Raw genomic sequence first — 24,318 nt, 5'->3', positions numbered from 1 at the left:
GTACGGACGGTTTTCTTTGGCTGCATACCACCCTAGACGTCGATATGTGGAGTTCTCCTACATACCCGCTGTTTCTGTGTTTTTTGCTACTATATCATCTCTCCCGACCATCTCTGTTAGCAAAGTAGAGTAACAGTAACAGGAACAGGACATGTCCGAAAGCAGCCTTTTTACTCGACTGCGCTAGAAGGAGGGTTAAGTTTTTATGATGCACTTTTAGCGCCTTTCAAAAGAAATCTTCTCCCTCTGGTGGCTCTAAAGCTCGGCTTAGAAATTCAAGTAGGTACCTGTATAGCCAAGGCAGTAGTGGTGAGGCTGCCAAAGCTGCCATCTGGGTGTTGCTGCCGAGCCAGCCCGGCCATGGGGCGGCGCACGAAGTGGATGAGGCTGCGGTGCCGGTGGTCCTGCACAACGCAGCGGAGCGCCAGGATCACCATGGAGATCGTGTCTGGAATGGGAAGTAATCGATGAGCTCCAGAACTTCCAGGCCCATAGGTAACGCTGACATGTAAATAAATGCGGTATTGGTGGTTTTCCACCATGCCTCCATGGTCTCTGGAATGGGAAATTGAGGACTTAATGAGTTCTAAGTTTCATAGAGCAGAACGATGCTGTTGTTATGAGAGATTGAGGAATCGATGAGTCCCAGGGTCTAATCTAGACGTTACTTGGTCTATAAGATAACGATTCTGTTTTATAAATGCGGTGCCGGTGGAGATGGAGATGGTGTCTGGAATGTGTGATTTGATGAGTCATTCATGGGCTTTTTACAGCTTAACATAATGACGAAGCTGTTGTACCTATACAATAATATATCTTACATAGGTATGTAATCTTTATCAGTTTCACGAGATTTCTGGTACTTTAAAGCTAGGTATTTTAAATATTGCCATAGGAAGTAATGTTCACAGTGAATCTATAAGGTTTAGCGTAGTAGAGATTAAACCAAATTATTTCCTATCATAATTTACAAAGAAGGGAAGGGGTAGCTAGGTCATCTTCTGTCTTTCATTCAGTAGATGTTTTCCTTGCATCCGGTCCATAAGAAATGTAAGAATAAGAATTAAAAAATCCATGCCTATCATGTTTTTATTCAGAGTTATTTATCGACTTAAACATAAATAGATAACTTACCCAGGCTATGATCAGCAGCAGCATTAGCGATATCCAACAGCCTTCTAATATGCCGTCTCCTCACGTGTGCTGCGGACGAGCAAGCAGCCAGGGTGGCGTAGGCAAACTCCAGGTCGTGGGGCGGTTCGCGGTGAAGTAGAGCGGTCACCAGGTCCCGGCCGTGGAAGGAGCGAGGGTCCTTGCAGAGGGCACCCAGGGCCAGGGTGTAGGCGGCCAGGCGGCCTAGAGGAGGCGGGGACTCGTGGTGCCTGCAAAAACAAGTTTAAAGTTAGTGAGATGGAAATGAAGGAATAGTTTAGGCTTGTAAAAGTTAATTGGATTCTACATCTCAATTTACAGGTGTTGTTTTTTATGCTTCATCCACACCACCATCACGGTGCGATCATAGGCCAATGACAGGTCGCGCGAACTGTCATGGATCACGCGACCTGTCATTGGCCTTTGATCGCGTTGGCGATGGCGATCTGCACGCGTTGGTGTCGTTGACGCTTTACTTGATTAAACAAAAAGGAGTGATTGTTCTGATTAAATGTAATTACTGTCCCCGAGGGACCGAAGTTTAAATATTAAAAAAATCATCAGCAATCCGTCATTTAGTATGGGGGACCTATTTTTTGTCAGTTTGATAATGGTTCTGTACGAAAAGTAGTTGTATTGAGTAGTACTAGAAACAACCCTTTTGTTTGATCAAATAGGATCAATAAAAATAACTAGGAGAGTCAAATAATTATGTTTGAAACTTACATTTGAAACTTACATTGGACATTAAAAGATGTCTGTATTTCAACGTAGGTGTATATTATGAAGTTTAACCGTAATAAGGAAGACCAGATGTTATTTATGCTTCCTTCCAAACGGGTGTTGTGCTCGGGGACTAAGTTCCAGTTGTTTTATTTTAGGGACGCGCGCTGGTAACTTTAAGAGCTTTTCCAGCCTCAACGGGTGATCGGGCAGAGTGGCGAGTACAGAAGGTACTCTAGCCGTTTGGCGATCGTCGGCAGGCAGGGTAGAAAACTCCGATATTGCGATGCAGTAAGGTAGGTGTCGGCGCCATCTGTTGGGCGCAGTCTCGCAGTCGCGTTGATAGATGTCGCCACAGGTGGTTAAACATACACATTGTACTTGCGGGTTGCAGACGAAGTGAAGTTAGTTGAGCTTAGCTCGCATAGCTGACGCAGTTTCCCAGTGTTTGCATAGTTTGCAATTTGCACACAACTTCGCGTTTATTACTTCGCACATATTCCCCAGTCCTGCCCAGCGTTTTGTGTTGAGCACACGCGTTTTAATCTGTTATGGAGCAATTTATAGGAACTGTTAAACAATATCCCATACTATGGAACACTGAGTCGAAGGACTATCACAACTTGAATAAAAAGGAGGTTGCTTGGAAGAGGGTAGTGAAGGAAATCAATAATCCAGACATACCAGATGGTAAGTTTAATTGAAGATCATTCAGGCTCCATACATTTAAAAGGTGCGTATAGACTAAAGCATTTCATACAAGTAAAATGTACGACGCGCGACGTTTGGTTCGTGAAAGGGTGACATATTATTGATAGTAGACCACTTCATAGTACGGCTGTTACAAGTAAATGCTCTAGTCTGTTTACTCTTTATGCTTTATAAGAAAGTCATGGCTAACAATGGTACGGGTCGTTAGTACTGTGACAACTCAACTCAACTCTGCTCCTATCGTAAAGCAAGTAAGTAGTTAATTATGATGCCAAAGTTCTTTGTAGGATTAAACAATTATTACATTTGTTTGTTACAGTGAAAACTGCGAAGAATGAGTGGAAGAAACTACGTGATAGTCACCGAGAATCCCTCAAAAGGATAAAAACGGATACAAGTGGCCAGTCTGCCATTCCGCCAAAAAATCACTGGAAATATGCTGACAACCTTGAATTTCTTTTGCCCCACATGAGGAACCGCAAAAGAACTTTGAATTTATCAGTCAGTTATCAAAAAACTTTGGCAAGTACTTCAACCGAACTTACAAGTCATTTGCCAGTTACATCAACTCAAAATACTTTGCTCGGTACCTCAACCGAGAGAGAAAGTATGCCAGGTACTTCAACTCAAGATACCGAGGTTTTGGAAGAATTTGAACAACATGAAAGCGAAAATGATGCAGTTTTTGTGCAACAGTGTGGCAAACGGAAGGCTAACGATGCAGTAGAGATTAAGAAAAACAAAGACGCTTTGAATTTGTTTTTCGACAGTATGTGCGAGTCAACTAAAAAGCTTCCCGATTGGATACAAAGGGATGTAAAGAAGAGGCTTCTACAAATTGTATGTGAAGCAGAGGAAACTAATGAAACTTATATGACCACAGAGTACCGTGAATGCAACTCGTCATCCGCCTCGACACCAGTGCCTCAAAACGAAGATAGTATAGATAATATGTAATTTAAGTGACTTTCAGGTATCTTTTTAATGAAATACACAATAAACATCGATATTATTCTTCTTTTCTTACCTCAAACAAATTCCTTTCTTCAGGAGTTTAAGCATTTTGATAGTAGGTCTCGTTTTAGAAAGATAACTAGCGGCCACCCGGGACGTCGTTAGCGTGGATACCGTTTTACCCCCTTAGGGGTGGAGTTTCGTAAAATTCATTCTTAACGGATGTCTACGTCATAACATCTACCTGCATGCCAAATTTCAGCCCGATCCATCCAGTCGTTTGGGCTGTGCGTTGATAGATCACTATGTCAGTCAGTCAGTCATTCAATCAGTCAGTCAGTCAGTCAGCAATTTAATTCATAAAACTGTGCTCTAGTGACATGAAAAAAAGTTTATCATCTGACTCGTAAAACAGAGTTCTCTTCATTTGTCTGTCATTTGGGAAAACTTACTTGGACATCATGAGAAGTATTTCGATCTCCATCTGTTTCGCCGAGAGCTGCATCTCCAGGCCTTGCTGCTCTATTTCCTTGCCGGTGTTGTTGGCCAGCTGTAACAGGTGAAGTGTAAAAGTCAAAGTCAAAGTCAAAATTTCTGTATTTGTATAGACCATTACATAGTACTTATGAATCATCAAATATTTTGCTCTTAAGGAGCCTCTACATGTTTCATAACCTTTTTACTCTACCAGCGCTTCGAAACCAATATTCGGCAAGTGCTGAGAAGAAGCGCCGCAACAAACTCATTCACCACTGTCTGCCAGTTAATATAAAAAAATGCGATGAGATGATTTCGTTTTACTTATTCGATCTTTTTAACGTCACATTAGCCCTAATACTGCGTTTTTTTACTTAAGAAAGTATACATATAGCTATTTGTGATAACTTTAGCAGTTTCTGGAATATTTTGAGAACGCCTGTAAACTGTACATGGAAAAATACCTATGTTTGTTAAAGATTGAAATGTGTGTAGCATACGTTTTGTTAAGGAAAAGAACGCAAAAAATCAGATTCATTAGGCTGTGTGTGCACTCTATTCAACGCTGTGCGTTCGTTTTGCTTCGTTACTTAAGCAAGCATCTTTTGTGAATATGGGCGATAATCTCTGTACCTGGAGAGTCAGCATGACATGGTGCGTGTCGTTCCCCCAGCCCCAATCCGGCTGTCTATGCTGCAGGAGATACTGCAGCGCCTTCTGTATGGCCTGGCCCTCGTTCAGGGTGTCTTCCCACGCGATGGTGGTGGTGGTGGTCGATGGAACCGTAGTGGTGGGGGGAGATTTGGTCGTCACGGTGGTGGGCGGCTCGGTCTCTGGAATATTAGTATCAAAATAATGACCAACTTGAACTTTTGGACTCTAAGATGGCGTTTTCTGTGTTAGATGTATATCACAATTTTCTAAAAGTAGCGCCTTTTAAGTAATTTAACTGTTTCTATTTAACATGAAAGTAAGAAGTTTCTCCGTGAAATTTTAGTCCATGCATTGCACCAATTACCATACTCGTAATAGGAAAAAACTTACTACGTAACCTACTTAGTTTCCTAGTTTCAAGTAGATTTATGTAGTAAGAGACAAAATGTATATTTAGGTAGATAATGGGCTATGTACCGACGTGTAAAATATCCGAAATTTACATAATAACTCACCAGTTTGGCCGTAAACAACAGAAAGGATGAGCAGGAAACTGAAGAGGAGCTCACGGAGATATCCCATGTTGATGTTCTGTAACAATGAAAAGTTTCAGGATTAAAAGTCTTGAAAATTCGCAGAGGGATACTTTTTACCATCTACACGTACTTAAAGTTGTTTTTACAACTTTCAAACTTATTTTTCAATGAAAGGTATGAACTTTTTCCTTTCATGTTATATTCTGGAAACAAAATAGCACATAAATTGTTTAATGACTCTGAGAAAAATGAAATAAAAATAAGACTGTTTATGTTAGACCTACTGCCACTTACTAAAGACACTTCTTATTAAAGAATCAAGCCAAAATACCGTTACTATAATCATGGTAGTAGTTAAATAGAGTTACTTTAAGGCCCAGACCAGACGGTGAAACGCAACTGCAACGAAACTGCAACTGCTAGTTACTTTTGAGTTGCATCTAAGTTTCTGCCATAGCGTCCGTTGAGGCACCACACATGACGCGACCAGTTTGAAACTTTCAGTTTCAGTTTCATTCATCAGAATCATCAGAAAGTTGCAGTTTCGTTGCAGTTGCGTTTCACCGTCTGTTCTGGGCCTAAAAGTTACATAATAATGGTGCTTATATGTATAATGTTTCCACCATTGAATCAAAATTCAGATCACGATTTTTCATCCAGCAGCGTGAGAGCCAATTTGCAGTTTCTCATCCCATTAAAGTTGCTTGTGTGTCCGTCGATGCCGGCCCGATACGGCACGAATGCGATCGGAGATATGCAGGTCCGGTAATGATACATGGTGATACAGTAATGCCGGGGTATATGAGCAGGACCTACTAATACCCGACACAATAATATCTTCTCCTCTCTCGCTTGAAACTTGCAATAGCCTAAATTAGTTACCTAACAACAATGTACAATTATTTATGTCAGTTCAGCACATAATTGTCTGTTACCTATAAGTAGTAGTCTAGTACCTATAGTAGAGTCAACAATGTACAAAGTCATACAATTTTTGTAATAAGGCTTTTGAACAGCGCTTTTTGATGACTGACCAATGACTTTTCGTGACAATAAAGTTGCGAGCCATATTCTGGGGCCATGAAAGTACGAGTATGTCTAGCCCAAACATCCAATGAAACAAAGCAAATTAAAAAATCGCAGTTCCGTCTTGACAGACTTTGGTCAGATTTTAGTCCGTAGGCCAAGCCTGCTTGGAAAAGGAGAGTCCTATAAACCCAATGGTCCCCCTGAATCTTTCTACGTTTAATGCATTTTTTCACACAAACTATGTAGGTCTCAGTAAGCGTTAAAAAATCTCTTTCGAAGCGAACCAACTGACTTCGTTCCACTGTGCCCAGACAGAGTTAAATTACCCCCCAGAGCTCCAAAACGAAGATGAAACGTATTCAAAGTTTTAATGTGTGCAAATAGTATGCAAGTATTCATTTCTGTAAGACTAAACTGTGGTTACTAGTTCCCATGACTAAAATATGTATGGAGATTGTATTTTCAGAAAACTGTTGCTTAAAGTTTTTATTAATAAACAGGTTCAGGGTTTCTAACTTTGTGAACGAACACCATGGATTCAATTCTAGGACCTTAGCTAATTATATCATTACACTAGCGACCCGCCCCTGCTTCGAACAGGTTCAATGTATTATACTTTTAAAAAATCCTCTTGAATCACTCTATCTGTTTAAAAAACCGCAACTTAATCCGTTGCGTTTTTAAAGATCTAAGCATAGGTACTAGGGACAAACAGACTTTTTTTTTATAATATGTAGCGAAGATAGCTTTTAATTGAGCTTTTATTGAGCGAATTCATTAATCTAACTAATGTTCAGATTAAGGCCCAGTTTTTTGATTCATAGTTAAAATAACAAATTGTTAAATTTTGTTACTAATGGTTAAATATTAACAAAATGTTAACTAATAGTTAAAAAATGTACTAAAAGTCAAGCTAACCATTGTTCGAAAAACATTTTTTTCTGATATTTAACCACTTGTCATTTGACATCTGTCAAATTTGACTATTGGTTATTTTAACTACGAATCAAAAAACCGGGCCTAAGACACAGACAGGAATTAGCAATGACAAGCGAAGGAAATCCTAAATGAAAGTGGAAACGAGGACACAGACTGTTTTTATTATAAACGTGATGATGAGAAATGACTGACGAAGGATCATTTTGTTTTATATTAAATCCTTCTGCGACAGACTAAAACCCACTCGAGTGAGGAATCGGTTTGAGCTTGTTATTGATGAAGCCGGTTAAAAAAAAATGAACCAAATCGAGAACCTCCTCCTTTTGTTGTTGTCGGTTATTAAAAGAAGAAAACGCAACTGCAACGAAACTGCAACTGCTAGTTACTTTTGAGTTGCATCTAAGTTTCTGCCATAGCGTCCGTTGAGAGACCACACATGACGCGACCAGTTTGAAACTTTCAGTTTCAGTTTTATTCATCAGAATCATCAGAAAGTTGCAGTTTCGTTGCAGATGCGTTTCACCGTCTGTTCTGGGCCTAAGGCGTTTGGTGATAGCCGTTACATGACAATATTTCTTAAAAGAACATTAACAACAATCGTTTAACATCAAACAAAATACATTTAGTAATCATTCTTAAATATGCCATCTCACGACAGTACATTATTCATTTTAAATATGTATTGAACACGATATTCTAATTCAAACATTTTCAGCTTAACGTGTACTAAGCTTGTATTGATAGATTAAGACTGCCGAAGAGGATAACGCAAAAATAATAGAAGTACTAATTTTCGTTGTTCCTTGTTTATGTGAATCAGTTTTGATGTAAAATATTTATTTGGTTTTGTAACTTACTGTTATCTCTATAGCTTGATCAGCAATATTGGCGGTTGCCATTAAGTCGGCAAAGGCTAGTCCCTGGAAGTAGGTAGGTACTTACACTAAACCAGTAGGTAATAGGCTAGTTTCCTAAAAAAATTTTTTTAGTCCGTCATGTTTAATATCAAAAAATATTGGATACATATATTTTTATTTGTCAATCTAACAAATAATTACATAGTTATGGTGCGTTGAAGTTCCGCACGACGTCACAACGTGCGGCACTTTTATGCACACATTGACGTCACGGGCCTCTTCTTATGAACTTTGGCGCGCTTTATCTCTTTAAATTTTCATTAGTTTGAAAAAGTGAAAAATACGTGTAGAGTATTTTTTGATAAGTTAACTGACGGACTAATTAAAACTCTTGCTTTTTGACCCAGGAAACATGCCTATTGTCATTATTGAAACAATGCATTTATAGAATTTCTAAACGGTACACCGATTTTAACTAAGTTTTGTATTGGATGTCTTGCTTAACAAAACTTGTCAAAATAGAGTGTAGAACTCTATGAAGTAAAAGTATGGTAGGTAAGTCACCAATGCAACGGCGAGTAATTCTAGAAATAATAAGGTTTTCTGAAGGGCGGCGGTGATCACTTACCATCAAGTGATCCTTCTGCTCGTTTGCCTCTTGTCGTAAAAAATGTAGTCCCAATAAATTGTATCTAACTTTCTATGCTTTTTCTTTCACTCTGGAGCTTGTATTGATAGATTAAGACGCCGGGCGCAAACATGACGCTGCAATCTTCTATAATAAATTGACCGGTCTCCGCTGTATTTTCTCGGATATTGTGTATTGGGATAATGCGAAACAAATTATTATCTACTTGGCATCGACAAGCACTTGCCTCGTGCTGATTAATATAAAGTAAAATAGCTATACAACGATAGCTATTGAAAGAATTAAAACAAGTTTCATGTGCTCTATAGCAAATGCCGTAACGGCGGCGTAGCATGGGTTGGTACCCGGGGCGATCCCCCCCCCCCCCGTCACAAGTCCTATGGCACCCCCTCCCCTGGTACCCCCCAGGATTAAGACAATCGCCCCCCCCCTCCCCCCCCCAAATTTCCATCAAGATTAATNCCCCCGGTATCATGACATAAACCGCAGATTTGCCATGCAGAGATGTGCCAGTGAGTACTAATCTGCGTGGCTTGTGTCACCCCCTGATGCTTGGCACCCGGGGCGGACCGCCCCCACCGCCCCCTACCTACCTACTCAGACGAATTGAGAACCACCCTTTTAGAAGCTGTTTAAAAACTACACATTGCTTGATGTATGCGACATTTCTCTATTAAAAACACCGCTCAGAACTCGAGAAAGATTTTGATTATGAGCCTCAATCTATGCTTAAAGTTGGATCAAGTTTTAAGCTGGACAGTTCAAATTAAATCATATATTACTTATTCAATTTTGAGCAGTATTTTGACACTTATGACTTTTTAGTTAACTAGTTAAACTGACGCTACATCCAAAATATGACCGTGTGTGTGCCCTAAATCTTAAATTCAAATTAATTGTAGGTACCTAAAGTATACTGTGGTTATTATAGGTACTGTGGTAAAACTATAAATATGGCCCATCTGCACTGAAATTCATTAGTTATTAAAACACCGTTTTACCGTATATTCAATTCAGAAGGATAAGTTTAGCAGGTGAGCTGAGCTGTTCCACCGGCGTGCTCTGAATATGCATGCTCACGAACGTCGCTTTGTTTTGGCGTTGGGCCACTAAAATGGCGGGCGGAAGCGAGGCGCAGGATAAATATTAAGTTTAAAAAAATGGATGATAAATACAAAATATAAACCTGTAGAGTTTTCTACAGGTGTTAAATAATAGTGTCAGAGTCAGCCGAACCAGCTGGAACTGATGTATCTGGTATACCATCTTAACTTAGGTTTAGTTAAATTTTCTAACTGCTAGATAGAGATCAATAGGATGTTAATTATTTCTTCTATTGTTTTTATTTGTAATTTAGAACTACACTTTAGTCATTTACTGTACACGAAAAGAAATTTTGGTAGAATGAAATGTAATGTTGTATCTTGAAGACTGAAATCTCTACTAATATTCTGAAAAACGTTATTCCTGCATAAAATAATAACAAAGGTCATGGCTAATTCGATTAAAATTGAAAACACGGCTGTAGCGAATATCTTAGCGGTTGTTTTAAAGCGTCGGTTTAGAATTTATGGACTGAAATGGTTTGCGAATTAAACCTTTATCTTTTTACGGTACTTTTTATGATAGAGACGGGAAAAGCCTCTTGGACTGACAAAACGCTTAACTACTTAGAGTGTAATGCCCGTTTTCACCATCAATCCCTAATTTTTAAGCGACCCCTATGGTAACACATAACAGGAATTTTGTTTACATAGGGAACACTAAAAATTAGGGATTGATGGTGAAAACGAGCATTAGACTCTTAGACTAACAAAACTCTTATTTCCTGGCCCCAATATCCAATTCGGATGTGTGCGGGCGTTACAAAGACAATCTACCCGCGACATGTCTGATTTGACGCCTGATTGATAGCTCATCCCTGGTGTGCTCTCCTGATACCAGTTGAGGACTGTCAAAACGATTCGATATCTATCCCTTTTACTCATATTGGGACGCTAGCATGAGTAATTGAGAAGGAGCTCATACAGCTTCAACCCCCACTGGTATGTTTGATACAGCTGGTAGGTACTCTAGAGTAGTCTAATAGAGTTTTGAAAATAATGTTTCTAGGCATCTTTGGGCTGGTAAACAGGCTAAGTAGTCGGATCTCCGATAGTATTTGGAAGCACAAGCATGATCCATATTATACATTCAGGTAGGTATCTTGTCAGGTTTCTGCAGGCGTAGGTTTAAAGAACGACGTCATCAGTATGAAACAACCCCCAAAACACAATGTAAAACATGGCATAATAGTTTTAAGCCTCTGTATAAATTAATATTAGGCACAACTCTGAGTGTGTATCATGAATATTGAATACACGAAACTTAAAACACAAAAAACAAATATTACGAAACTGTTAACTGTTTCATCTATGTTTATCAAAGCAAAATTAACTAGCTATAAATAGCTAAAAACCTATTAGTACTAAATAGGTACAGTCACGGAATGAAAAGGTTCGTCAGTTTTCAAATTGATTCCTTCAACGAATCGCGAGCACATATTACCTTTTGAAACTATGTTACAGAATAATCTCGAGTTAGAGAAAATAATCTTTAACTGTTCGTCAGTAAAGTTCAAAATTATTCAGATCAAAGTTGTTTGACGATTTATCTTGTCAAGAAGATTATTTTGATTGATAAACTAAAANACGATTTATCTTGTCAAGAAGATTATTTTGATTGATAAACTAAAACCTTCTTGTTGGTTCAAGCTGACATTATTATTTCTATTAAATAAAAAAAACTATTGTCAATTGGTCAATGTCATCATTGCATTGCATTGATGGGATAGAAAAATAAACAAGCAAAACCTTATTCGTTAGCAAACGTCATATTTATTTAAATGTTAGCAGCACTGTTTCTTGCACTGTTATGTTGGCAGGTTTGACTCTTACAGTACCTAGTGCAAGCGAAAACCGACACTAAGGTGACGAACCTTTTCATTCCGCGACTGTACATTTCACCCCGCGGTCCTATTTTCGGGCGGTCCTACCCGAAGGTAATCATCGTCTGATTACCTCACAATCACGTTAACGCTGTAATCTACGTTCGCGTTACATTAACGCAGTCATCTAACGCGCTAGATTACGTCAGTATCGAATTAGGCGGTGGATTGGAGAATCTATCCGTAAATAACTATGGCGCCATAACAAAAATGTTTCCGTAGTCCAAGGTAAGATAGTTGAGAATCGCGTTTGAAGCTCGCACCCACTTTCACCAACATTTTCCATCTGGTGAGATGCACGCTAAGAGCTTCTACGTTGTGGGTAAAAAATATGTTTTAGTTTTACGCTCGTATTTACAAACGATGCTTGCTTAAGTGAAGCAGCAAATCGAACGCACAGCGTTGAATAGTGCTCTGTTATTGGTTCGTGTGTCACCCTGTGCGTCTACGCGCACTGTGAGACCTCATACACATTATGAATACGGGCGTTAGTACTTTTCTACGCAATTGGGTATTTGCCACCGCTCCCCAAAAATTCTAAAGCAAAACTTCTACGTTCTAGTCTTAAACACTTAATTTATTGTAAACTAGCTTTCTGCCCGCGGCTTCGCCCGCGTGGAATTTTGTCTGTCACAGAAAAACTTTATCGCGCGCGTCCCTGTTTCAAAAACCGGGATAAAAACTATCCTATGTCCATTCCCGGGACTCAAACTATGTCCCTGCCAAATTTCATCGAAATCGGTTGCGAGGTTTAAGCGGGAAAGCGTAACAGACAGACAGACAGACAGAGTTACTTTCGCATTTATAATATTATATAGTTGGGATTACATGTAAATTAAGATTTTTGGTTTCATTGTTATTGAAAAAAGTAGTTTAAATGAGTTGACAAAATAGTGACGTCGCTGGCTAGTATTGCCATACAAAATCTATGAGTCTCGTTTTGACAGCTTTAATTAAAGTCAATGAGGGCTATCGTTTTAGCGCTCACCAGTTTGCGCCACTGTAGAGTAAGGTCCTGTCACTTGCTAGTAGCGAAGACAGTGGCACCAACTGGTGAGCGCGAAAGTGGTAGGAGGACTATCGCATTTGCACTCATCAAGATGGCGCCACTGTAGAGTAAGGTCCTGTCAATCGCCAGGGGTGCCAACTGTTAAGTATAACAACGATAGCCCTCATTGATTGGTGGTGGGAAATACCCAATTCGTCTAACACTATTACGTATCTATTCCCAGGATAGTATCTTTATGTTTTCTCTATAACATAGACATTTGGGAAAAGGTATTTTTATTGGTAAAAGTATTTCAGGATCGGATTAGATATTTCCAAATTCGCATGAGTGACTTCATAGATTACCCTTTAGAGATACGAATACAGATGTATAATATTCGTAAGTAATCTGTATTCATACCTAGAATGTTTGTGGGGATGTTTCATTGTTACTCCTGGTTTCTTTTGACACAAAAACAGTTGGACGGATTTTGACGAAACATTAGACTAAAGGTTTATATTCTTTCAAAACAGTAGGGTAATTCCAGGATACATGCCCCAGTGGGATAGGTGCCGCGATTTTAAGTACACTATGTTACAAGCAACTTAGCCTAAAGTTATAGTATGTATAATAGAAAGGGACCTCTCCTTACCACTTTTCGCCTCGCAAACCATCAAAGAGTGCATTCGTTTAGCCAGTGAGAGCAAAAATCTTCCGCGGCCAGACCTTAGCGAGCGTCGAAATAATATAGGTAAATATCTTTAAATGGATAATTTTTTTGTCAGCTGTAAAATGAAGCAGATTTTTATATAATTTGATGGACTATCTTATAAATTATACGGTATAGCTATGTTTAATTAGATTTTTAGTGTTATTATATTTTTTATTAAAAAAGGCACCTATCCTATACTAAAAGGATAGTTGCCTATTTTTTTTTAGGTATAGATGCCCTTAGGGCCATGTCCCATGCACCTAGGGGCATCTATCCTAACCTGCTCTTTTTGACACAGGTAGCAAGTAAGAAGAAAAAAAGAATGTAGTACGGCTAACCTTAGGAAAGTAATAAATAGGGTGCCCTTTTGATATAATTACCTTTTTACCCGACTGCGCTAGAAGGAGTAGCATTATTTTTAATAAAAAATATTAAATTTCATTTAGAATTCATTTAATAACAAACAATCTTAAACAATAATACTTGGCTTGTTTGATTTCAAAATGCATTTGATCCTTAGAATTCAAAAACTATATTAACGAGTCATCTATCCCTGCATCAGGCATCTATCCTTTGAAACAATCATACAGTGAGTCTTCTATCCCCCACATTAGGCGTCTATCCCAATTTTTAGAGGTCAATTAAAATGGTATTTTCTCAGAATCGGTATTACTTAAACTAAAATCATTATAGTAATATCATAGAGGAAAGACCAAAGTTTATAGATACTAAGGTCAAATTGTTGATAAAAACTTTCTGACTGAGTTACAGAGCTGTTTCAAAAAGTGGGGCATCTATCCTGGACTTACCCTACAGATGAGGTTTTGTTCCCCAGTCAATGAAGCACATGATGTCGTGCCCTGAGTTCCCGAGCAACTGCACGCAGGAGGATTCAATGAATGCTGCTGACAACGCCACTCTTATAGCGGAGTTTTGGGCTGACACTGTGTAGGTTTGTTGTCGACACGAACGGAGGAGTAATATTAATTTTTAGGCTGAAGTCATCTTTTTGAACATGTCATCTCATAAGATCTGAAATCAATGGTTGTTACAACTCCAATGAAACCCACATGAAAAAGTAAAAAATAGAACCGTAGATTCTCAACCCTGAAGGATACGGCATTGTGTCGAAAAGGCAACAAAAACTTTATTTTTGGTTCATTTTGTATTTATTTTGTGATTCTATATTTTAGCTTTACTTCTTATCAATAACACAATAGAGCTGATGAAATCTATTCAGGAAAACAACCCGTTCTTCGTCAACGTAGATAAAGATCGGGAGGCGGTCTTGGGGGAAATCTGGAGGTCTCCAGACAGCCGATACCCTTATTAGGTCTTATAAATATTGCCTCAGAATATCTGCGAATATAGGAAAGAATGGAATAAATTGTTAGAGTTTCATGAAGCTTTGGGAGGTTTTCAGTTTCAGTTAGCTTTTCAAGATTTCATAATATGTAAACCGTGGGATACTGCTTTTGAAACGTAGCTAATATTATGTTTATTTCAAGGCATGAAGTTCGTGATGTTTTGCTTTTAAATTGTAACGGATTATGTAATCTGTACCTACTTTTGTACAGATTAAATGAACTTTTTAATTGTATGGTCATTGTTAAATTCTATGTACAGCATGTCTCTGCTTTGTAACTTTGTAAGTGACCATTAATTTCTAAAAACACAATTAACTATATGGATCAATACCCGCCTTTATAAAATGGATTGGCTATAAAATTAATCACATAATATTCATCGAATATAACAAAATTAACTGTAAAACTATACTAATTCAGTACCAATTACCCTCACATTTGTTCATTTGATTTCAGCAGCAAACCATGAGCATGTTCGAGCGATTACGTTAAACTGCGTCCAAATCAAATAATGTCATTAGTGCAGTTGAAATTAGAGGACAAAATTGCATCGCAACTGTTTCCGTATTTTGGCAAAATTGTTATCATGCGAACTGCAGAGTAGAGAGGATTCTCTACATTCTGTGGTGTTCTATATTTATTTAGCATTCAAATCGAGAGTACAATATTTCATTTTATACCTTGTTATTTATACTACGACCCGTCGGATAAAGGCAGCAGGAATGCGCTGCATGCAGGCCGCTAGTCCCTACCAACCAACCACTATGAAAATCATGTGTTTCATGATAGAACTTAGGCCCAGACCACACGGTGAAACGCAATTGCAACGAAACCGGTTTGAAATGGTCGCGTCATGTGTGGTCTCCCAACTTAATCTATGGCAGAAAATTAGATGCAACTCAAAAGTAACTAGAAGTTGCAATTTCGTTGCAATTGCCGTGTGTTCTGGGCCTTAGAGGCACATGACATTAAAAAGTCAGACTATGTTCCTACATTAGGATTTAAAACCGGCCATGTCGTCCGAGTCGTTACGGTAACGTCAATATTAAATCAGACTCCAGCCTGACCGTAACGAGATTAGTGCACTGGAAATCAGAGCACTCTGTGAGGACAGGGCTGCCCAACCTTTGACATTTGCAGACATTTGGGAATACGTATTTTCGTAGCTGAAAGTATTTTCCAAATCGAATTGGATGTCCTTGTCCCAACTGGTAGTACTTATCATCTATAGATATCATACTAATATTAAACAGGCGAAAGTTTGTGAGTGTGTGAGTGTATGTTTCTTGTTTCTTCACGTCTAAACGGCTGGACCAATTTTAATATTTGGTATGGAGTTAGCTGACTCCCTGGATTAACACGTAGGCTACGTTTTATTTATTTTAAGAGCAAAAGTTCGTTACTCTTTTGCGCAAAAATGATGTACGGATTTTTATGAGCTTTTATAATACTTAAACACTAGAATAGCGCTTAACATAACCATAATTACATAGTTAACCAAGTTTTATAGTATAATAAAGTCGCGGTGAGAAATAAATGCCAAAAGTAACCGTAACGTTGTTAGTCCAGTAAAAATAAGCGCACTCTATGAAGACTAAGCTTCCTAACCTCTAAGCTCTATTTCTTAGGACTGATTTTTCAATAAGTTTGGCATATGACAGTTTCAGTATTGGAAATATGCCAAATGACAAGTTTATAAGTTAAAAGTTAACTGATGATTGAAAAATCGGTCCTGACTAGTAGTAGTTAGGGGACTGTGTAGAATAGACCTTATTAAACATAGTTTTTTGTAGTACACGTTATTTCAGGGTTAGCTAGTACTCCATTAAAAAAGGTTGAGAAACGCTGGCGCAAGCAAGTGCCGATTTCATGGTTTGCCGGAGAAGCGCGCCAGACGGGAAATTATCGCGCTACAAAATTAGCGCCGGGCGAGTTAGTGTGTTACTGTGTGCTTACCATGAGTTTACGTTAGGTGGGCTCGTTAGCGACTGCGTAAAAAAAATACATTAAATGTATGACATATTGTGCAGCGCCCCTAGCGGCTACTTTCAAGAAATAAAATCTTCATAGATTTTTTGACGCACACATTGTCATAACGAAAACTCATAAGCACACTGAACGGTTTAGCGCAGTCGTGCGGACGTTAAAGTAGCAGTTTTTTACATACCAAGGCGTCACCTAGCTCTTCAAGTATTCAAGGAGGGCTTTTAGAAGGGCGTTTTCTTCATGAGCGTGTGTCATTACGTTTGTAACGCGCAATTAAATTATTAAAATAACGTACCTAAGTGCGCCTATTAACGACCCCCCAAAACTTGTATTCTATTACCGCCCTATTTTTCTTTCTTTCATAAAAGACATAATAACAGGTTCCAGAAAACACGTTACCTAAAAAATATCTAGATATGTTTATTGACTATCAAAACGATTAAAGTTTGTATTCGTAAATAACCAGTAAACGGAGTTATTTGACATTAAATGGGACGCGCCCGCAACAGACACACTTTTCATACTGACGCGCTCCCAGCTACTTAAGGTGCACCTTGTTATTAATTAGCGATTTTAACACATTTAAAATGAGTATACCAACATGTTTTTTCATGATAATATTAATTCGTACTTTAGTTTCCTTAATAAACCCTCAATATAGCCCTCTCGCTGAATTTTTGTGGCTTAAATATAAAGTCAATTTGACCAAACAAATTATTTGGGATATAATATTTGGCAACATAAAACATTTGCTATATAAACATTTGCCAAGTAAAATTTGGCCAAATGATAATTTGACCAAATGAATTAGTTGCGAAAAGTACAGTTGCTAAAAGTTCATTTGGGAAATGAAACTTTGGCGATAAGTTGTTTGCGAAGTGAAATTTGGCGAAAAGTAATTTGGCCAAACGGAAGGATACCGTCTTTTCTATCACTACGTCTTATATCTAATTTTCTAACGTTTATCCGAAGTCAGCTTAAACTGGCGGTAATAGGCGCATTTACGTTATGTGTTAAGTTTACTCCCATGTCATGATGTGAATATGAAATCAGTAACATAGATGGATTAGAATGTAAGGGAAGGAAAACATGGAAGTAGAGTTTTTTCAGTAAATAGATGAAGAAAACCCGTTTATTATTCTCACATTTGGTGGAGGTAACCTGAATAATACTATAGAATTTTGCCGTACCTAAAGCATCAAACTTATACGAAACTTATACGATAAAATCTAATCGATCAAAGCGGCTGGCATATAAGTTTACTTGAAGACAACTACGAAGTCGAACAGATTTCTAACAACCACCACATAACTATTCATAAATAAAACACCGCCAGGAAAGCACTGCAAAAAATAAACTAACGTTAAAGCTGTATCATCCTTCCAGCAAGCGATTTCTTACAGATTAGCGAACAGGCGCGCTAGACTGAAAACGATAGCGCTACAAATGCGCCGAGAGTAGATAGCGCGCTCTATAGAGCATTAGCTACAGTTGTGAATGGAGATGTTTCTATAGTTATGTTTTAGAATTTGTAACTGTTATCTTATGAAGGCAAAATTGTTTTGAAACTTCAAACGAATTTTTCGTACAATAAAATTAACGCCGAAATATGGTGTGTAGCGTGCTAATACCGTTTCAAAAAATGAAAGTTTTGGAGGGTTAGACCTTAATCTTTAATCTTAATAACAATAACTGTAGTGGTACCAACAGTACCCTACAGGATAAATAAATTTAATAATTAGGGATCATAGTCCTTTGGCATTAGCTGAAAATGGTACAAAATAATGCCTATTTATGACATCATTAAAGTTGAAATCATCTGAAGTCTAGACAAGATGAATTAATTCTATGCAATTTAATATTTAACAGTCGCTTTAAGACTGCTAGGTAGGAGAAATATTTTGCATTTAGACACTGAAATATACCTAAGTTAAAGAAAAACCAATCTATTTTAGTTCTACAATCTCTTTTTAATGACCTAGGACAAGTAAAACGAAAGATCGCAACTTACAACTTGTTTTATTAGAGTTGATCGTCTGGAAGCGAGCAGACTCCGTCGCATTGCAAGTAGAAGGAACTTGGTGGGCAAATAAAAAGTTTTGAAATTATATCTGAATAATGATCATTATGAATATAGGTAGGTACTAAGTTGAAGCTCGTCGCGGTTATTTAGCCCTGTTTAAAGCACGAGTAGTTTAGTTACTTACTAAAGATTTTAGCATTAGTTGCATCTCTAACTTAATTTTAAGAACTTGAAAATATCGAATTGACTATTCCACTACTTTAAAGTTTACTTTTTTTACTTCTTTGAAGTTAACTTTATAATCTCATCATAGAAATTCATTAAAGATAGGTAAGTAATTTGTATTTTCCATTAGATAATCATATCTAGGTAAATAAATGAAACAAAACACAGTAACACCACTTTAAATTCTCATCAATTCAATTTACGCGGATGGTAAATTTTCAGTGAAGTCCCACCGAACTGAAACATCAGCGTTCTTCAAGCTATAATTTTGATAGCACAATGCTAATCATAATGAAAAAAAGAAATTTCTTTCTTTTCCTACAGATAAATTGTACTTTGGAATAGCATCTGAACAGCCTTCAGGCGGGATATGCAGCGCCCTCGTGAGTTATAGCGGGATGTTCACGCAACGATTTATGTCCTTAGCGTAGGTGGAAGGATTTAGGGTTCCGTACAGGTTTTTAAAATGGATAAGATAGTGCCTTAGGCGACAATAGCTGAACGGTTTAGGTAACGGATTTAGAGGACGTTAGACTGTTAAGGTGAGCCCACTTTTATCAAGAAGGGTATATGAATATGAAGGGGGGGGGGGGGTTAATAAGGGGGGGAATATGAGGGGTTAGCGGGAATATACATAGACAAAATCAAATGTCTTGTTAGCTAGTAAGCTTTTGGTACAAAGTTATGTATAAAATATAAAAAATGAAATTATGAGCATATTAATAAATGCTATCTTTATTCGTAACTTAGTTATTTTGAAAACATATTTCATGTACAGAATTGACCTATCTACAGATTTATTATAAGTAGGTATAGATTTCATTCACTGATTACTTAGATTAATCCGATAGAAATAATTTATTATTCATCCGGTATATAGACTTTAGTGCAAAATCTGTGTTCTGTGGAAGAACTATGAAGATTTATTTTCAAAATATTACTAACTAGCTTTTGCCCGCGGCTTCACCCGCGTTAAATTTCGTTTGTCACAGATCGTCATAAATTAAAGCCTGTTAGCCAGCCTGTTAGTCAGCCTGTAGGTATATGTTATATCCAGAATATATTCAATTTGTTGTTCAAAATCCTTTCAGTAGTGTTTGCGTGAAAGAGTAACAAACATCCAGACATCATGACATCTAGACATCCAAACAAACTTTCGCATTTATAATATTAGTAGGACTAGTAGGATAATACTGTTAAGTTTCATCAAAATAAATGAATTTCATCCAACGTTAAAATAAAGTATCAACTGTAAATGTGACGATTTTTGTTTAAATAAGTATTCGCCGCCATGTTTTTCAGCTGAGCTTTGTCTTTACTGAAATTATCAGCTCAGCGTAAAATGGTTCTTTCGGATCCTTCCCTGGTTCCAGGCCCATTCCTGATTGATGGCGCACATAAGCGATCTATTAATCTTCATGTTGCTTCTTATGGGGTACCTATGCTTTTTATGGTATTTTTGAAGGTGAATGTTTGCTGAAAGGTCAATGTTTATTTTGTTGTATGTAATCTTCGCTAATCTAGGACCTAGGAACTTTTTGTATGGAGTTTGACAGTTTGACGTTTGTTAAAGTTAAATTAAGATGCTGCAACTTAGGCTGGGTTGCACAATCTTACTACGCCACAAAGTACGCCGATCATCGTTATTGTCATGGTTAAAGTTAGATGGTGCAATTCAGCCTTAGCGTAGGTAAGTCAAAGTCAAAGGTTTTATTAAATTTTTAGGCTCTTATTACACACACGTCCGAAATATAGCTTGCCCACCACCACTTCGGGACAACATATGGGATGGTAGTTTTGGGCTGACACTATGTAGGTTTGTTGTCGACACGACATGAAGAAGCTGTTAGATGCTACTTGTGGAAATCTGTGTGTCATAGAAAGTCTAACGCGTATTATAGAGACTAACGCGTAACGCCCGTATTCACAAACGATACTCTCAAATGATACTCACAAACGATACTCACAAACGATACTCACAAACGATGCCTGCTTAAGTGAAGCAGCAAATCGAACGCACAGCGTTGAATAGAGCTCTGTGATTGGTTCGTGTGTCACCTCGCACTGTGAGACCTCATAGTATGTTTGTGAATACGGGCATTAGAATCGTATGTAGGTATGTAAAAGTCAAACAAAATTCCAGAACAACATCACGTTTTGTATATCTGAACAAACGCTACAATATGTAAAGGAGGCACATCCGACCCGCGAGGTACAGGTAAAACAATTTACATTTTTAACCTGCAACTGGGAATATTACTATTGATACTCGGCAAATAATATGGAACCAGGCGATAAAATTTTGCAGTGTTTTCTTATAAATAGTAAGGTAATATAAATATGAATCGCTGTGGGTTACGGCCGTATTCACAAACATTACTATGAGGTCTCACAGTGCGCATGGACGCACAGGGTGACCCAAGAACCAATCATAGAGCTATATTCAACGCTGTGCGTTCGATTTGCTGCTTCACTTAAACAAGTATCGTTTGTGAGTATCGTTTGTGAGTATCGTTTGTGAGTATCGTTTGTGAGTTTCGTTTGTGAGTATCGTTTGTGAGTATCGTTTGTGAGTATCGTTTGTGAGTATCGTTTGTGAGTATCGTTTGTGAGTATCGTTTGTGAGTATCGTTTGTGAGTATCGTTTGTGAGTATCGTTTGTGAGTATCGTTTGTGAGTATCGTTTGTGAGTATCGTTTGAGAGTATCGTTTGAGAGTATCGTTTGTGAATACGGGCGTTACGCGTTAGTCTCTATAAAACTCGAGAACGGCTGAACAGATTTTGGTTTAGATGTTTGTCATAGTTCAGGAAAGTTTTAAAAGGTGACAAAACGGTTTGTGTAAAAGAAAAAATATGATGATATGAAGTTTGCTGGGTCAACTAATTATGTTTAATAAGTAGAAATCATTGCATTTTTTTAAGTATATTTTAGGAGGCAATGCTAATTCTTGATTATGTTACAAAAATAAAAACCTGAAAAAAAATACCTCTTTCATTTTGTGTGACATTTCGTCGCATACTTCTGACCCGGAATCCCACTTTTCATGCAATGTATTATTTCCTTGTCATGTACAAAGTGGACCTTATGCCTCGCCAAATAAACATGGCGACTTAGTAGGGGTCCCGTATAATGTGTACGTCCCAGATTCCCACAGGAATGGGGGTCCGCTGAGTTATAATATGACGGAGTCCGGCCTTTGCGGTACATTTGACATGATATGATAATTAAAAAAACAATTGTTGTTGTGGTCTCTTTTGTTAACTGAAAAACAATTTTTATGGTTGCTTTTGTAACCAATTTAGGTCATTTGAAGTTTGAAAGTTGTTATTAAAACTTAGCGAATAGAGTCGAACAACATCTATACTTATAATAAATCTGTAGAGAGGTCAATTCTGTACATGAAATATATTTTCAAAATAACTATCAGGGGGTGATTAGTGATCGATACTGATGCCAAAAGTGCAAACAGTAAAATTTTTGTCTGTCTGTCTGTCTGTATGTTCCTTATAGAAACAAAAACTACTCGACGGATTTTAACGAAACTTGGTACAATTATTCTTTATACTCCTAGGCAGGTTATAGTATACTTAGGAATTCCCACGGGAACGGGAATCAGCGGAAAATCCTTTTGTATGAAAAATCTAAACCGCTTAAGTTAGACGCTTGAAATTTGGCATGCAGGTACCTTAGTAAACTTAAAGCTTAGTTACAACAGGATATTGCACAATTCACACGGGAACGGGAATTAGCGGGAAAATCCTTTTGTATGAAAAATCTAAACCGATTAAGTTAGACGCTTGAAATTTGGCATGCAGGTACCTTAGTAAACTTAAAGCTTAGTTACAACAGGATATTGCAAAATTCCCACCGGAACGGGAGTTAGCGGGAAAAAACATTTGTATGAAAAATCTTAACCGCGTAAGATAGATGAAGGGGGTAAAACGGGATCCACGCGTACGAAGTCGCGGGCGGCCGCTAGTTGATGAAATAAAAACGCGACAGGTTCATCCGGTGTCTAAGTAGCTCAGTTGGAAGAGCAGTCGCACGGCAAGCGGATGGTCGTGGGTTCGAGTCCCGCCTTAGGCAGTTCGATTTTTTCTAGTTGTTAATTAAAATTTAGTTTAAAAGTTGGTTAGGAATTTTAAGTGTCTAATGATAGGTAGATCTATGTTAGTTGCCTATGAATTATGAGAGCTACACTATAGTTGTTGCCAAAAGAAGAAGTAATAGGAAATTTATTGTTAAGGATGATATTTCCATTCTTTGAAAGGCATTGATGGTGGTAGTTGTGGCATTTTAGGCATTAATTTTACTGAAAAAACGATACAATATCTTCATAGTGATCAATCCTAGAAAGATTTTGAGGAATGAGCAACACCATTTGTTGCCCATGTTATAGTATACTTATAATACATTTATCACTTTGCACTTAAAATAACAAAAGCACTCATATTTGGCCCAAATATGTCACGGTTGAGCAGGTTGTGCCATATTTGGGTCGCTAAGACTAAAATGGAATGTATTTCTCTCCAATCTGAAATATGGCTAAGTAATCTATTTTATATCTTCCTGCCTAGAAATATATAATGTGGAATAATTAGTATTATCTCAGGAACTACTGATTTGTTTCGAAAAAAATACTATAGTGTTTGATAGTTAATTTATCGAAGAAAGATAAATGGGCTATAATAAAACATCACGCTATGACCGATAGGAGCAAACCATCAATGAAAAATGACCATACCCAAAGCAAAAACACAAAACCTAAAGACTATTTTTATAAGCGCTTCCCCAATTCTAGAACAGAAGACCTAATATTAGTAACTAGAGAAGTCACCCCCTTTTTCTGTCTAAATAACCTAATTGAATAACATGAGATGTCCGCGCCAACACTCCTATTGAGTGCCCGAACCCGAACATATTGCAGGAAGAATCAGAAGGGATCATCTGAAGGATTAGAGAATCTTTCTTTTTTTTCCAAATTAAAAACATAACTTTAATTCTTATCAAAAGCATACAGACGTAGTATGGGCAGGCCCCCTACTAGGTGGACCGACGATCTGGTGACGGTCGCAGAAAATACCTAGATGCGCACAGCGCAGGACCGGTGGGCAGTGACCAGAACGAACGAATACAAAATGATCTTTCTAAAGACGAGTTTTCCAGACAAAATTTCTACCTGTATTTTCCCGAAGTTAAAAAAAGGCCATCCATTCTCTAGTGTAGTTTTTGTATCATTTTTTGTTTTGTTATTGTTCACTGTTATTGTAGTTATTTAACAATAATGTTGGACTATACACTCATGGAATACTACTACTACAATAACTTGTAGGAGACAGGGTAGTCCA

The 24,318-nt window shown here is 37.8% G+C and overlaps 2 protein-coding genes across 2 annotated transcripts in view; one reads left to right on the top strand and one right to left on the bottom strand.

The window, feature by feature from the left end:
• The window catches only part of LOC114365343 (uncharacterized protein CG3556), a 71,289-nt gene that overhangs the window by 3,480 nt on the left and 43,491 nt on the right, over positions 1-24,318 (bottom strand). Inside the window, exons 2-6 of the mRNA XM_028321877.1 lie at positions 5,187-5,262; positions 4,651-4,850; positions 3,993-4,090; positions 1,135-1,382; positions 288-448 (exon numbers count right to left, since the gene is read on the bottom strand). Of these exons, the coding sequence (XP_028177678.1) occupies positions 288-448; positions 1,135-1,382; positions 3,993-4,090; positions 4,651-4,850; positions 5,187-5,253 (774 nt within the window). The 5' untranslated portion in view covers positions 5,254-5,262. The remainder of the gene's footprint in view (positions 1-287; positions 449-1,134; positions 1,383-3,992; positions 4,091-4,650; positions 4,851-5,186; positions 5,263-24,318) is intronic.
• LOC114365344 (uncharacterized) lies at positions 2,182-3,594 on the top strand. The gene is made up of 2 exons (XM_028321878.1): positions 2,182-2,565; positions 2,906-3,594. The coding sequence occupies exons 1-2, from the start codon at positions 2,427-2,429 to the stop codon at positions 3,541-3,543; spliced, it is 777 nt and encodes a 258-aa protein (XP_028177679.1). The 5' UTR covers positions 2,182-2,426; the 3' UTR covers positions 3,544-3,594.

Source organism: Ostrinia furnacalis, unplaced genomic scaffold, assembly GCF_004193835.3.
Source record: "Ostrinia furnacalis isolate ACB-3 unplaced genomic scaffold, ASM419383v2 OfSCF7583, whole genome shotgun sequence".
NCBI lineage: Eukaryota > Metazoa > Arthropoda > Insecta > Lepidoptera > Crambidae > Ostrinia > Ostrinia furnacalis.
This window is presented reverse-complemented; position numbering and strand designations above follow the sequence as displayed.

What these genes read in the sequence shown, in the direction of transcription:
- LOC114365344 (XM_028321878.1), top strand. Translation starts at nt 2,427, where the DNA reads ATGGAGCAATTTATAGGAACTGTTAAACAATATCCCATACTATGGAAC. An exon ending in TAATCCAGACATACCAGATG is followed by an intron (nt 2,566 to 2,905) that starts GTAAGTTTAATT and finishes TGTTTGTTACAG; the next exon opens with TGAAAACTGCGAAGAATGAG.